This window comes from Rhea americana, unplaced genomic scaffold (assembly GCF_003343005.1).
Source record: "Rhea americana isolate MKP2758 unplaced genomic scaffold, rheAme1 scaffold_110, whole genome shotgun sequence".
Lineage (NCBI taxonomy): Eukaryota > Metazoa > Chordata > Aves > Rheiformes > Rheidae > Rhea > Rhea americana.
This window is the reverse complement of record NW_028185151.1, coordinates 2303802-2320630: the sequence shown is the minus strand read 5'-3', so window position 1 is coordinate 2320630 and position 16829 is coordinate 2303802. Positions and strand designations below refer to the sequence as shown.

General features: G+C 39.0%; 1 protein-coding gene across 1 annotated transcript in view; it reads left to right on the top strand.

Annotated features, from left to right (window-relative positions):
- The window catches only part of TPD52L1 (TPD52 like 1), a 41067-nt gene that overhangs the window by 15898 nt on the left and 8340 nt on the right, over positions 1-16829 (top strand). Inside the window, exon 3 of the mRNA XM_085314318.1 lies at positions 8626-8727. Within this exon, the coding sequence (XP_085170444.1) occupies positions 8626-8727 (102 nt within the window). The remainder of the gene's footprint in view (positions 1-8625; positions 8728-16829) is intronic.

Here is a 16829-nt window from a genome sequence, read left to right as displayed (position 1 = left end):
AAAACACAGAAAAAGGAAGAGAGAGAAGGAAAAAGAAAAAAAAAAAAAAAAAAAGAAAGAAAGAAAGGGTGGGAAAGAGAAAGGAAGAAACAGAAGACAAAGACAGAGAAATGGCAGGAGAAGGAAGGGGAAGAAGAGGAAGGAAAAGAAAAAGGAGACTCACAAATTTTAGTCTGCATGATTTCATTGCTGGCACAGTTTAAAATGGGATAAACTATGCAGTATGGACCTGAAATGTCTTAAGCCTAATTGGCTCAAGAAAATGAGTTGTGGTTTTTATACTCAGAGATGAGCACAACTGCTTTCCTCCATTCTATGCTGCCCTGTGCAAGTAGTGACTTCCATACAATTGTAGCCCCATTTTTTTGCATGGTTTTGACGACTGTAGCACGGGACTGCAGTTGGCAGTGCTGTCTGGCACCTTTCCTGACCCATGACTCTCCCCAGCCCCCTGAGCAGTCTCCTGTCGTATGCTGCCTGTGGATTCCTGGCTTCGGGCAGCTTCCCTGTGACCTGCAGTGTTTCTGTTCCCTGAGCTCTGCCCTTCCTGTCACTATGGGGGAGGAACCACCTGGGGCGTAGTTCCTTTGACTGATTTAGACATATATACAATACACAAGTGCCAGCACAATTTCAATTAATTCTTTACACATTTGACAAAAGGAGAAATGGCTGAAAAATACATCACATTCTTTCTTTTTTTAAGTTAGAATGAATTTCAGGTGAATTCCAAAACTTTTTTTCATTTGTGGACGATATGGCAATATGAATGCTCTTAAAGCATACGTTCTAAGTACATATTGTCTGTCATTCACACATACATTAATTTCATTTAAGCATTAGCATTACTTAGTTAATACTAAGCCTGCTTTTTCCACAGAAAATGAATAGCAAAATGGTTTTATAGTTAAGAGTCTCTCAGAGACCCAGATGCTTTACATTCATTCCAGAAAATGTCATTCTTAAGCTGACTAATGGCTTAAGCTCTAAAAAGCTCCATAGGACATGGCTTGTGCCACCAGGCTCTGCTCTACAATATGGTTTTGTTGTTAATTGTTTGCATTTTGTTCCATCTTATGTAAGCTTTATTACAGAGGAAGGTTTCTCAACTGGATTAATTTTGCCAGAAAACATTGATGAAGAGGCACAACACTGGGTGAAGATGTACTAATTACCAGTACGTGTTGTCATATTTACAGAAAATGATACTAAAATCTTTATAAGTACTGTAGCAGTTTGAACGTGCAGCTTACCATGCAAAATAAGATTATTATATTCGTAGCCTACTTCTGTCAGCAGCACATATTTTTGCCTACGAAAGAAGGTTGGACTAAATTCTGCTATGTAAAGGACGGCTCCTTACTGAGTTGCTGGTTGTTTAAAATCTAGTTCTCTGACCTCTCTATATGTCTGAAGTGTGGCTGTATTTTGTATGAAGAATGGCATGTTTCCTTCTCTCTGTATTTTATGTTTTCTTGTTTGTTTTTTTTTAACTGGCTATAAAATCATATAGTGAGACCTTGTTTCATAAGATAGTGCAATTTAGTTACAGTACAAGAAATTGTCAGGTAAAAATGCAAACAAAAATATGCTGCAAATCTATTTGCCTAAGGAGTACGTTACATTACTGGAGATGTAAGTAGTCTTAAGAGCTTCCATTAAATGTGCTAGAAAGGGAATGTTATCAAAATATAGCTGTGTGATATCAGCATATTTTATGATGGCTTCTGGTAACATCACTGTTATTTATTATTGCTATTTTAAAGAAATTCTCTGTTTTAAAAACAGTGATCAGAAGTCCATGGACAAAATTTTAGATAGATGTCATGATCTGAAAAAGTTAATATTCAGAATCACAGAATGGTTGAGGTTGGAAGGGGCCTCTGGACATTGTCTAGTCCAACTCCCTTGCTCAAGCAGGGTTACCTAGAACACATTGCACAGTGCTGTGTCCAGATAGTTTTTGAATATCTCCAGGGATGGAGACTCCACACCCTCTATAGGCAGTCCCTTCCAGTGCTCTGTCACCCTCACAGTAAAAGAGTTTTTCCTCCTGTTCAGATGGAACTTCCTGTGTTTCACTTTGTGCTCGTTGCATCTTGTTCTGTCCTTCRGCACCACTGAAGAGAGTCTGACTCCCATCATCTTTACACCCTCCCTTCAGGTACTTATACACAYTAATAAGATCCCTTCTCAGTCTTCTCTTCTCCAGGCTAAACAGGCCCAGCTCTCTGAGCCTCTACTCATATGAGAGATGCTCCAGTTCCTTCATCATCCCTTTGGTGTACTTGCTCTATGTCTCTTGTATTGGGGATCTCAAACACAGAGGTGCCTTCACCAGGGCTGAGTAGAAGGGGAGAATCAACTCCGTCAATCTGCTAGGAATGCAACCCAGGATACCATTGACCTCCTTGGCCTCAAGGGCACATTGCTGGCTCATGGTTCACTTGTCTTCCAAAACTCCCAGGTCCTTCTCTGCAGAGTTGCTTTCCAGCAGATCAGTCCCCTGTCTGTACTGGTACCCATGTGAAGTACCCTGCCCTTGCCTTTGTTGAACTTCATGAGGTTCCTCTTCACCCATCTCTCTAGCCTGTCCAGGTCTCTCTGAATGGCAGCACAGCCTTCTGCTGTATCAGCCACTCCTGGYAGCAAACCTGCTGAGGATGCTTTCTATCCCTTCACCCAGGCCACTGATGAGTAACTTGAACAAGACTGGACCTAGCATTAACCCCTGGAGGACACTGCTGGCTACAGGCCTCCAACCAGATTTTGTGCTACCGATCACAACTGCCATTCAGCCAGTTCTCAGGCCACCTCACTGGCTGCTCATCCAGCCCACGCTCCCTGGGTTTGCCGTTGACAATGTTATGGGAGACAGTGTCAAAAGCCTTCCTGAAGCCAAGGCAGAWAACACCCACTGCTCTCCCCCTTGCATCCCAGCCAGTCATTCCATCAGAGAAAGCTATCAGATTGGTTAAACATTATTTCCCCTTCATAAATCCATGCAGACTACTCCTGATCATCTTTTCCTCCCTATGCTTAGAGATGACATCCAGGATGAGCTGTTCCATCACCTTCCCAGGGATGGAGGTGAGGCTGACGGACCTGTAGTTCCCTGAGTCCCTCTTCTTGCCTTTTTTGAAGACTGGAGTGACACTGGCTTTCTGCCAGTCCTCAGGCACCTCTCTTGTCCTCCATGACCTCTCAAAGGTGATTGAGAGCAGCCTGGCAATGACATCCACCAGCTCCCTCAGCACTCGTGGGTGCATCCCGASAGGGCSCAYGGACTTCTTGGGTGTCAGGTTTGTCTAAATGATCTCTAACCCAATCCTCCTCGACCAAGGGAAAGTCTTCCTTTCTCCAGACCTTCTGTCTTGTCTCTAGGATGTGGGATTCCTGAGGGCTGCCCTTAGCAGTAAAGACTGAAGCAGAGAAGGCATTTGGCCTCCACCTCGTTCTGCCAGCTCATCTACTTCCTCTTCCTGATCAAGTGGCCTGTAGCAAACAGCCACAACAGTGTCTAATCTGCTCCTTAATCTTCGCTCATAAGCTCTCAACCTCCTCCTCCACCCCAAGGCAGAGCTTGATATATTCTAGTTACTCTCTCACATAAAGAGCAACTCCTCTTCGTCACCTTCTTCGCTTGTTCTTCCTAAGGAACATGTATCCATCCATGACAGCATTCCATTCACACAAGCTATCCATCCCACCATCACTCTGTAATTGGAGTGAGATCATAGCCCTGTGACTGCACACAGATCTCTAATTCTTCCTGTTTGTTCCCTGTGCTGTGTGCATTTGTGTACAGGTACTTCAGAGATGTATTTGAGCATGCTGATTTCCCTGAAGTTTCCCTATAGTTTTGTCTTTTAGGTACTTCCTTTGCTGCATGCAATTGCTTAAGGTATCCCCGCTTGAGCCCTGTTTTGCTGACTGCATGGTCTCCATAACTCTTCCTCCATCTTTGCTAGTTTAAAGCCTTCCTTACCAGGTTGACTAGTGTGTTGGCAAAGGCATGTGTGCCCCATTTAGTGAGGTGTATCCCATCTCTCCTAATCACTTGTCAGTCTTCAGRCAGGGTCACATGGTTGTAGAAAACAAATCCCTACTGCCAATGCCAGCTGCACAGCTAATTGTTTACTTGGAGTATCCATCAGCAACTCCTCCCATCCTTCCCTCTCACTGACAGGATCAAGAAGAAAATGACTTGGGCCTCCACACCTGACCTCCATCCTCAGAGCTCTGTAAACCCACTTGATACTTTCCAAGTTGCCTTTGGCAGTATTGTTGGTGCCCACCCAGAAAGGCAGCAGGGGGTAATAGTTGAATGGGTGGACAAGCTTTGGCAATCTCCCCATGACATCTCGAATCTGAGCCCCATCAGGCAGCAAACCTCTTTAGATAAGAGATCAGGTCAGCAGATGGGTGCCTCTGTCCCCTGGAGCAGGGAGTCACCCCCTCCAATCACTTGCCACTTCTTCTGGATGTTCCTGTGTGTCACATGTCCATCAGCCCAGGTGCTTCACTTGAAGCCATGCCCAGCTCCTCCTTAGCTTGGAGGGCACTGAACTTGTTCATCAGTTGTAAGTTTTCAGGAGGAGCAACAGCCTTCCTCCTCATATGAAAAGTGACCAGTTTCCATCCTGCATCTCCTACAGAGTTAGGACTTACTGTTCCATGTAGCACAGAGTCTGCCTACATCTCCAGTGCTATGGGAGGTTGAGACTCTTGAAGCTGAAGGGTTTTTGAGAATATCCTATCTATCTCACACTCATCTTCTTGGAGGCAGCCTGCCTGCTTCGTCTCATACTTCTTTTTGTGGCAACACAGCTCATCTTCTGCAGAAAAGTTGACTGCCAACCCCAGCAGTAAGTCCAGTGGTTACTGGGAAGTGCACTCTGCAGCATGTTGTAACCGTATCTGAGGAAGTATACGCTGCTATGACTAGGGCTGCTTCTTTGCACCCTGCTGCGCAACTGCTGCACCTGTTGGCTGCCTCAGGTGACACAGGTTAGTTTGATTAGCAGGTTAATTGTGACAGCAGGTCTCATACCATATTTGTTTAATCCTATGTGTTTGTTAAATAAACAGTAAGTGTTTGTTAGGAAGTGCTGAGTAAGAAGAATGAAATGTAGTCTTTGTTAGGCACTGCCAGTAACCCTCCTGTTCTATGGAATATGTGTAGGTGCTTCAAAAACAAGGAATTTATTCCTACTCGTAACTGTATAAATCATGTCTTCTGTTTAAAGTTGGCCTGTTTCTACTTTTGCTGATGGACATTGAGATAATGCTGTTAAACTGAGGGAGGGATGGTTTATAACAATTTTTATCAGTGTAAGAAAGAAAAGAGCCTAATGATGCACCTTTGTAAAATGTCCATTGTGGGTTGGACAGAAATAAAGTATTTCTTGAATCTTTGTGTCATAAATTCATTGAGTTTCTGTTTCTGCTGGAGGATTTCTGCCTTGGGGTTCAGGGTCACCTACTTATCTCAGTCAATGACTGACTGACTGTTGAGATGTTTTCACTGTCCTGATAAAATCTAGACTGTCAGTACTTGCAAATTAATTGCCAATAATGTCTGTTCAAAAGGTAAGAATATGATGGAAGTGTAGATCATATCGTTTAGCATAGGAGAGCATTTGGCAGTGGAAGGAGAAGTTGGGAAAAAACAAAGGTACAACACTTTTTCTGTCTCCCAGGTATAAATATTCTGAACTGAAATAGCAAACTTACTGCTACTCTTAGAGTTTTCTGAGTAAGTAACTAGGTGTTCAGTACCTTAAAAGCTACAAACTGCTATGTGTTATGTGAGGCTGTGAAAATATCGGGCTCAAATTATTAACACTGACTACAACTGAGAAGATTTCCAGAAGTCAGAAAGAATATGTCTAAAGAGATCATCCTTTGCCAGAGTACTTGGTAAGATATCAAATAAATGTTGTAAATATAAACATAACTATGATGATAAAAATATCTGACCCAAAATACTGTGCTGTATATCAATACAGATCATAACTGATTACAGCGAGGCAATGTGCTCTATGGAGACATCATTTATTTATGAAGGAGGCACAGTGATGTGGATAATGGTAGAGGGGCAAGTACAGGAGGGTGATTTTTTTTAGCTAACCATTAGTGAGTTTTTCTGAGATTCAAATTACTGTTCTTGTGTCTGCTGGCAGATACTGCTCTTTGCACTTTGTATTTTTACTTTTGCTATTTTTCTGTTCTTGAAAACTCTTCTTGAGCATTGCTGAAGGGAGGAGGTGTTTCCATGTCAGAGGTCATGTTTCTGGAGCTGGCACTCAAAAAAAAACCAATTGTGTAACAGTCTTAGCTGGATTTACACTGTTACATAACATCAGAAGTATTAGGAACATAAATGCAGTTTCCATTTCTTTCTTCCTRATAGAAATACATGGGGAGGACATTGTATTAAGCGTTGGAGATAACATATGAAAATGCAAGTTAGGATAAGGGTTCAGCTTAATAGGAGTCTTTCSATGTTTAAAACAGGCTTAAGGATTGAACACAGTAATTTGCAGAAAGAGGGAAGCTCCCTCTTGCCTGCGTTCTCAGAGGAACATGTGAACCAGCTGTGACTGATGAGGCTGGATTTGTTTGTGCAGGGATGGTTTGTGTCCAGACAGATTGGAGTGTAGGTAAAGTGAGCTTGGCTCTGCTACAAAGGACCTTTTAGTCCTTTAGGAAGTCAAGTCTTGACCCTCATTTCTGTTATCAGCAAAATTCCACTTGTGTTGAATGGATTTGTAAGCTTCTCCATTAATAAAATGTTTAAAGGTGTGAATGCAACAATACAGACATATTTTAAAAATACACTTATATATATAAACTCACTTTTTTTTTGATTTTTGATTTTTTTCATATATCAACACTTTTCAAAAGGTGTATGCTCATAGTTTGACTGAAGCATCATTAACATTTGTTTTAGGGTACCATAGCACTCTAACTTACATGAGAGTATGTCTACTGACAGCAAGAGAGTGCCAGAGTGATTAAATTAGTTAAGCTAGCAAATGAAGCCTCTGTGAGATACGAGCATTGCAATCTTTCTTTGTCCAAGTGACAAACCTTAGGACTGATGGGAAAGAAGACTGACTGAAAACAATCTCTTGGATCTTCTCTGTACTCTAACTCTGAGAAAGGAATAATAAAATTGGCATAACCCAGTGTTTTTTCTTTTATAATTTTTGCTCTTTCTATAACTGTTAAAATTTTTTACCCCTTGTTATCCCTTAATGCCCCTAAGATTATTGCTTACGGTTAATTCAGCTTATCTAACTTTTGATATCTGGGGGTTTGGTATCCTGGTCTAAGGCGCTCTTCTAGACTCCCATTCTCATCAGTGGAAACAGAGACAGGCACTTTCACAGACTAGATGTTTTATCTGGTAGATGTTATATCTTCTTATGTGGTCAGTGGTCTAGAAGATATTTTGTGGGTTAGGAGTATATAATCAACGTATGTATGTTGTGGGAAATTAATTGTGGATGGAATATTGTCTAAAAGTATAGAGCTTTACATGGTATCTGCCTTGCTGACCCATCGGGTGTACGACAGAGGTTAACAACTTTCAGCAGTAGATATTACCAAGGCTAAAAGGACCTGGCATAAATGTGATGTGCTGTGTGGCAAATGTTAATCTTCTTTTACTTCCTCTGCTTTCTCCACAAGGTTGTATTGCTGTCATATATCTAAAACTAAGAATAAAATAGTCTGTTTTATGAATTAGGCAGTGGGATTTTTCATTAATCTCTACTGTATTTTGGAATCTTAAAGAATTTGCAGTCTTTTGCAGTCTTTACAATCCTAAAAAAATGTTCAAAAGGGAAATAAGATCAATAAATTATATTTCTGATTTTTTATGATCATTTCTACAGTTCTTGTCTGCCAAGACACACTGCAGGATGCAAGACTGATTTTAACGTACTATCCTTTTGTTACTAGGTCAATATTCTAATTCTGAGCTTGTTTGCATCACTGAGAGCATCAGTTAATTTCCTAGGAGAGAAGCTTCTTACATACTCAGAAATAGTTTACTCAGCAAAGAAAGCATCCATACAACAAAGCTTATTCATTACGCTGAGAATGTAATTTAACCATACTGAATGGTCTCCATGGGTTAAAGCATATCTTCCAGATCAGTAAATTAAGATGATTCTGTAGGTAAATGTTTATGCTATACATACATGTATTTTATACTTCTTAGCTGATGCAAGTTTACTGAAATTGTATCAAACAAGTATTTAGGAAGCCGTAACAAATCACTGCCTCCTGCATTTAAACAGCTTGCACTGACCATAGGGGATTATCTGCTGGGGTGTGGGGGGAGAAACAGTGAAGGATTGCTCTGGAGGGTGTTTTGCTCACATTAGGATTAAACTGCACTTAGAATCATAGAAGCTGTGTAGGAGTGGGCATCACTGTAATTCATTTTATGCTACAATTATTACAGTTYTTAACGCTTTAGTGGATGGGACTTTGAGATGTAGAAATAAGAGAAAAGGGAATTGCAGGGGATTGCAGAGAATTCTAGCCTCTGTTTCTTAATACTTAGCACCATTTCTGTTTTTTCTTTCTTTTTTTCCCCCCTCCCTCCAGTTACAAGAAAACACACGAGACCCTGAGCCATGCAGGACAGAAGGCCACAGCAGCTATCAGCAACGTAGGAACTGCTATCAGCAAGAAGTTTGGAGATATGAGGTATAGGGATCTGCTGCTTCTTTGGTCTTTTTTGAGGAGAAAAGGGATACCAAGTCTATCACTTTTCTTCTACACTAGTGTTTTAAAGTTTCAGTAGTGCTCATAATTGTAGTACTGTATTCACGGTTCCAGCTGACAGGAAAGGGCMACTGTGAATAAAGGTATAATTCTTGTTTCAGTTCTGGATTAAAAAAAAAAAAATAAAAAAAAACAGACAACTTGGAAATCCCTTTTGGAATAACTTTGCAAGCCCAGGAAAGTATACAAATAAAATAGAAGAAAAAAATACAGTTAAATCTTAATTAACCTAATTTTATTCATAAATGAGATTGGAGACAAACGTTATCTAAAGAAAGCAAGCCTGCCTGGAGCTCCTCTTGGAAAGATAAATCAAAAGGATTTCAGGCTGTTTTTTTATCAGYTTTTTCAAGTTGTACAAAGGATAAAATAAAAGTAGTACCACATCCTGAAGTCAGGTTTTACTACTTAGCAAACTGTTACTGCCTTTTCTCTTACTTAAACTGTTTCCCATCAAGTTTTAATATTTTACCTATCTGAAAGGCTTTTGTCTCTTGCCCTTGGTTTTCACTCTGCTAGTCCAAGCCTACTAAGATAGCAGACAAAATTTTGTTGTGCAGCTGTATTTATAAAAAATAGATATGATGAARATAATAGAAGTTGAAGGCTTGGGGAAAATTGTTATTTGCATGTGTGACTTAAATGACAGGCTTTATATATGTCAATGTATCCTTAMAATGTTGATTTTAGTTCTTCAAAATGAGAGAGTAAATGAAGAAATTATATATCATAGTAAGCTAGCATTTCAGCTTTMAAGTTGGTAGTAGGAGTACAAATTTATTTTCAGGTGTTTTAGGGAGTTGGTTTTTTTGTGAGGAAATAAATGTATATGGACAGCATATTGTTTGAACTGGAGAATTAGGGTCTCATTTATTAGAGATGTCAGCATATAGTCACTTTTTTTGGTAATTTTATAGTGCAAGATGTAACTGTATCCTAAGAACTATGTGAATTCATTTCACAATATTTCAAATATAGATACGTTGTTGCTGCAAATGGTTGAAGAATAACTTTTTACAGGTAAACTTATTTTTTCCATTTTTTTATTTTTAATATAAATCTTTAGAAATTTTTTATAGAGTCCCTCCTTCATACCTACCTTTACAYGCAGCTAAATAAACCCTCTATAGAAATACTACAGCTGTTCTTCTAGGTGAAACTATGAAAGAAAAATTTGCTTTACAATGACTCTTTCACATTTCAATTTAAAGTGGAATTCTAATAAGTGGCTTACAACTAGAATAAGCTAAGAATTGTTTGACTCAATACAGTTAAACACCCGTAGGTAGTATATGCCTAGAAAAGGGTATAACAGCAAGGAAGCATGCAGTTGTATTTTCTTGGGAACATTCTTCAAGCTTTTAGCAATCTGTCATCTGAGAACATTCTAAAACAGAGGTGACACCTTTCATTTAAAAATCTTTGATGGATTCTTCATCATGAATTTATCATTTTTTTCAACTTACATGAGTTTCTAGTATTCATAACACCTCAGGACCCCCCAGATTAGCAGATAGTTTTGTGGTGAAGAGGTCTGTATGATTTATTTATTTATTATTTTTCTCTTCTGAATCTCTACCTTATCTACCTTCCTTTGATGCCTTCTGTTACTTTTCTTGGGAGGAACAKTGAATTTACTTCTCTCTACTTACTCCTCTCCTTCAAGTCACTTAGGATTTCCTGTAGTTTTCCTGTATTCCACTTCAGTTACCTCTTTTCCAGGCTGAGACTCTAGCCTGTTTAGCTGCTTGTCATACCAATGCTGTTTTCTACCTTTGTGTATTCTTATTATGAGTGCCTTGTCTGCACTCCTAATTGTACAATACATTTCTGAGAAAGGCATGATGAGATATGCATGCAGCATGTGGCACAAACATATCTTCTGTTTTATTTTCTGTTCTTTTCCTAACACCTCCTCCTGTAGCAAGGCAAACACACTGCTTAGTGGACAARTCCTGTTGCTGTTTCTCTGCTCTGGATTCCAGAGCTGTGATCACAGATTTGTTGTGCAAGTACCTTGGACACTGGTTCTAGATCATAGGAGGAGGACTATTGACCATTTGGTACTTCTCAGATCCTGTTATGTGGGCTTTACATAGGGTTTGAGATTAACTGCAAAGGAAGAAATGTCTTTGCTGTAATACACTGTGTCCTTTAATACTTAACATGACTGCTAACCAATTCCTTCATCCTACCTATCAGTCCCCTCCCCACTATGATCATCTGACTAGCACTTGGAAAGCAGCTGGGCGGTATTTATCCCATTAGCCCTTTAGCCAAGGGCTGAAAGCAGAGGCTAAATCCATTTTGATTAATCAAGAAACTTGATTCCAGTAGCTTTTTTTTTTGCCCAGATTGATTACCGTGTACCTGCTTGGGAATTTTTCAAGAAAATACAAACTTACTAGCTCTGCCAGTTTTTGTGGAAACATACTGATTTTAATTAAGTGTTCAGTAAGAAGAGTTTTCTTGACAAATGACGATGAAGAAGCAAGCGGCATAGCTAGTATCCCATAGTTACACAAAGCATGTATGGATAAGGCCTTCTATGTCTGCTGAACACCCCAAATCTAGAGTAATAGTCAGTATGCTTACCTCAGCAGCAAGATTAGCTCAAGATCTCGGCTCAACTTAGGCAGGTGCAGCTTTATGTTGGGTTACACTATAAACCTTATGGCTTAAATGACCTAGGTTAAAAATCTTCCCCACTCCTACTCTAATGCCAGCTGTGTTTGGGGGAGTGAGCTGTAGGGAGGTATGCTTTCTTTGTTTCATTGTTTGCTTGCTTTTTTCCTAATCCAAATCATTTCATTTCATTTCATTTCATTTCAGTGGTCTAGCATATGGATTATCTCTGCCCTCTCCCATAATACTGTTTTAAACACACGTTAGACTCTGGCTCTATTCTCTTGTTTAGGCATTAAGATTGATAGTCACCATTGACATTCAGATGCAAATCCCCGCTCTGCTTTCATTCAGAGCAGACATTTGAAACTGATTTCTGAAATCCAGATGATCATCATAATTCCCAGTATGTTCAGCAGTCTGGTGTGTTTAGCCTTTACCCCTGTGGCAGTAAGAATTTTGAAAGGACTTGCAGTCAGTCTGATTCTGAATATTGAAATCTAACTTCTTTGTGAAACAAAATTTTGTTTTTCAGGCTGCCTGCTGTGTCAGCTGGACAGARTATCACATGAAACACATTTACTTTTGTTTTGAAGAAGCAAGGTCTTAACTGATAATCTGAAAGATATTTCACACTGAATTATTYCTGAAAATACTTACTAAAATATGACACATCAACAGCAGGCCAGATGAACTTCCCCTGGATATTCTGTTCTGCTGTGTTAGGATTTCAAAAGGATGAAGTCTACATGAAGGAAGGAAGACGTGGCAAAATCCTCTCTCCCATGTGTCCCGATGAACAGAGAAACCCCGCTTTTTGGGGGCAAAATCCTTTTCATATAGCTTCCATACTCCTCTTTCCTCCTCATCCTTAGCTACCCAGCTCATTTTGTAGGTTAATAATCCTTAGCATTTTGCATCTTTTGAATTTTGTGCTATTTTTAATTAGTGCCAATAACATATCTTTGGATTTGTGATGCGTTTTACTTGATATGATCATGTTACTAGAAATAGGAGAAATGCATATAAAACCAGTAAACACACAATTTTGCTTTGGGATACAAGCCAAGTATTAGTAATACACTTAAGATAATAGTTCATGAATAGCTCTTCCAATTAATAGCATGAAATCAGTTTATTTATTTATTTTTTTTATTATTATTGTACATCATCTCTGTTAACATGTTCTGACATGTCCTCTTTATGGAAAGGGAAGACAAAGGGGAAGAAGAGWGTCCCAGGTCACTCATAGGAAAGTAATACAGGCCCCAGCTACTCAGATGTGGAGGACAGAGTCTGAGATTTCTGGAAAAAAAAAGTGTGATTTTCTTCCTCTTTCCTCTTTACAGCCCCACTGTATGAATGAAGGGAAAGACTGATAATGAATGGGTGGAAAGGGCAGGGTTCTGGGGACAGAGCAAGTCAGGACAGTAGGAACATCAGGAGGCAGCCATGGAGAAAGAGGATGGACTGGGACAATTTCAGAGGGTTAAGATAGGTGAGATCAGGTTGAAAAAGCCCATTTGAGCACGTTCTTCTCTCAGCCAGACTGAGTCCAAGATCCCTGAGTCCTACCACTCCCCTGCTGGCTGTATATAGTGGTGGCAACATGTCTTTTGTCATGTAGAGCAGAGGGCTGATGTAGAGTTGGGGGCYTTTATCTCTTGCTCTTTTGCTGGCAAAGTTTGGATCTTTTTGTGGGTACTACTGGATTATTCTACAGTTGTCTGTGTGGATGTTACAGCTTCAGCCATGCTGATGACTCTTCTAGAAAAGTTGTGATACCAAGTGGGGGATTTCTGATATTTCAATTTTAAAAGAGTTTTWAAAATCAAGGAAACTACTTGCACTACTCTACTACATGCATACATGCCACCACACACACTACTACTAGTGCAAGAAAAACGAGAAAAACATTTAAAGGTCATTAAGCTAACAMAGACTTAACTCATTTAAATATAAACAGCTTGTTGGATTTTTTTTAAAGCAGGTTAGGCAGATGTCTGTTGGAGGTGGATCAGGTATAATTAATCTGTTCTAGTGCTGTGGGAATGTATTTTTGATATCCCTTCCACTCCTGCATTTCTGTGCTTTCCATGATCTAGGGTTGTTCTGAGCACTCACAACTGTTGCTGAAGTCACTGGGAGCTGAATTCCTTGAAAAATCATAGCTGTCAGATATCCAAAACTCCCATTCTGTGTCTCTGATACCCTCTATAATAGAAATAATGATATCGTCTTGTTTCAGAATTGAATTTCATAAGCATTTCTTCTGATGACAGGTGAGGTAGTTGCTTTCTCTTATTTGTACTGGCACTTGCACCTTCAGTTGTGCTGGTTTGTAGAGCTCTGCAGTAACACAGATTCCCAATCTTGCTTACCATATAGCTCTGCGAGTATTGGTGCTAGCATGGAGTAAGGAATGGCTGGTACTAGGAGTCAGCTGGTAGTAAAAGGAGGCTAAAATCAGCAACAGTATTACTGTAAGCAGGTCTAAACAGAACTGTGTTGTGAAGGCAATCTGTTTGCAAAGCACCTACATATGTAATGATAAGCCTCATAAAATAGCCCCTGAAAAAGTCAATAATTTTTTTCAGAGTAAGATATAAATATTGTGCAGTAAATAACGCATCACACCACACATCCAAAAGTTATCTAAAAACTTGAAGAGATGTTGATTAAGTGTGCACTATCTATCTGTTTCACTGCATTAGGCTGGTGTTCCCTTGAAGAAAAGGTCTGTAATTAAAAACTACATCAATAGTACACAGATGGAGGAGAGGCTGTCTCCATCATCATTTCTTGACTTTGGAACCTTAGTGACATCCTTTGAGTATTGTATATCAGTTCTCAATTCTATAGTCTTCCTGTGAGCCGAAAAACAGTGTCAAAGTGCTGAAAATAACATTTTCAACAGAAAACAGTTTTTTAGAAAATGTCATTTTAGGACTTAAAAGRCTTTTTTTTTTTTCCCTTTTTCCCATAAACTCCTGAACTGAGAAATGATAAAAAAAATCCAGAGGGGGGAAAAGATATTTGCTACTGATGTGAATTTCCAGTTGGCTGATACTTCTTCTTGAATGAAGTTAAGGTGCAATCTRGGGAGAAAAATCAGTTAGCATTGATCAAACATGATCTAATGAAAATGACACAAACTTTAGAAGACAAAAMGTCTATACTTTGTTGCACAGATAATAAGAGATTAACTGTGTAGTGTGTGTAAAAATTATTAAAGTGTGTAACGAGTATGTAAAAATTACTAAAAGTTATATTTTTGCCTTGATAGAATCTCAAATGATCCATGTTSTAGTGTGAATTCCAGTGTCAAAATTTGAGTGTGAATGATTTACTTTTTTTCTCCTTAGGCATGTTACGGATATGTATGTATATTTTTTACTAAWTTTTGTTAATACTCTTAACTCTCACTTTTCTCTCCTTTTACGGCTACCATAGATCACATTCAATTGGGTAAGACATATTGCTCTTCTTAAATAGCACTCTTAAACACTGCCTCTATATTTGACAGGGTTTGTTTTATGGAATATAACACWGTAACCTCTTGCCTTTCAGGACTGTATGTAAGATAAAAATATATTCTACTTAAACTGTAATGTCTCATTTCTACTCCATGGTGATTCTAATGAGGAAAGGACTGGAGTAAGTGACTAGAGTGTTTGCCTTGCTCTTGAGTAGATTAGTCTCCAAATAATGAATGCATTCAAAAGAAGTTTCTCTTGGGAAAACCTGTTTATATGTAATCTGTTCTCTCAGCCACCTCCTTCTATCTAGAGGCTGGAACATAAACAGCACTTAGTAAAAATTCTGTTCTGTGAGCTGAGTTTTATAAAGGTCACATAAACARTTTAATTCCTACCTCTTTAATAAAGTAGAAGTATAGCAGTCATGAAGTATACAGTGTGACTCTGTAAAAGTCTTGAGTCTTAGAGCGATCTCCAAAGGTAGGACAAGTTCTTATGATGACTAGGAAGGGTTCTTCACCTTCTTTAGAGCTTGAGCTTACTAATGCTGTAGAACATTTCAATATATGATGAAAAATATGATGATAAAGCAATCTTGTSTGCACTTAAAGATTCTATAAGCTTACTGACTTTTAGTCAGTTCACCTAGCAAAGGGGCTGTACAGCCCTGAATCCTCAGCAGTCTGGCCTTGTAGCATCTTTAATGCACAGGATGGCTCAAAAAATGYGTTCTGTTTAGCTAAATGTTGTCCTTACATGAACTCTTACTTCACTGAAAAAAAACTTCAAAATGTGGCCTAAATCGACTTCCTATCTCACTCTGACATGAAACAAAACTGTAAAACCTAACAATCCCAATCCTTTGGCATGAAGGATCTCTGTTCTCTGCCTTTGCACTGAACCCATGAGGTCTTTCACCACTGCAGACACAAGTGTCTTGAAGCCTAAAATATTAGGTAGATTTTTTCTAATAGAACAATATTGGAAGCTGTTGTTACTGTTGCTATAGCTTGCATCCTCTCCYCTTTAAAGAAAATAAAAAGATGGACTCAGTAAAATATGCACTCAATAGATTGTCTGTCACATGTCATTTCTCAGCTGTGTGAGTTTAATTTGGCACAATGTAATTTCTCATTTAGAGTTTCATATTTCGTATGTTTTGCTATTAGAAAAGGAGCAGCTTATGCTGAATTACACTAAAACTCTTTATTTTCTGCCTGTTTGTCATACGTTACCAGACTGGTATGGCAAACATGCTTGTTTCACTTAACTAGGATTTTTAAAGATCTGCAATTGTGAATGTGTGGACTTGTCTTTCCTAAATCTTAAAAATGGTATGCTAATTGAACATGAAAACTTTGTATTGTGTTTGGAATCACTGCTTGTCTGTCTCAGCTTAGCAGAAGCCTTAAGGTATATACACGCAGAAAACAGTTCATCTAAGACTGATCTAATACACCTTCTTGCCAAGCAGCTCTTGTTTTTGTTTTTGATTTTTTTCCTATTTCTAATTTTTAATTCTGAAAAAAATGGCTTCTTTGTATATATGGAAACAGTGTTTCTCTGAATTTGTATAAGGAGGCTGATAGTTTGGAACAAATGCGCTGTTTATCATAGAATGGTAAGGTTGGAAGGGACCTCTGGAGATCATCTAGTCCAACCCTCAGCATAGCCCATATGGGGATTGAGCCCGTGACCTTGGCATTAGCAGCACCACACTCTGACCAACTGAGCTAAACCTGCCATATGAGAGTTTTCATATTTTAATGCAATAAACATATTTTGCTTGATGGCAGCCCAATATTAATGTCCCTTAAAGTAAAGCTCCTACTATTTTTAGTAAGACCAGATTGCAGCTGTCTGTCAACACTGAAGATAGCCACTCATGAACTTTTGAAACACTGTGTCCTCTTGAGGTGT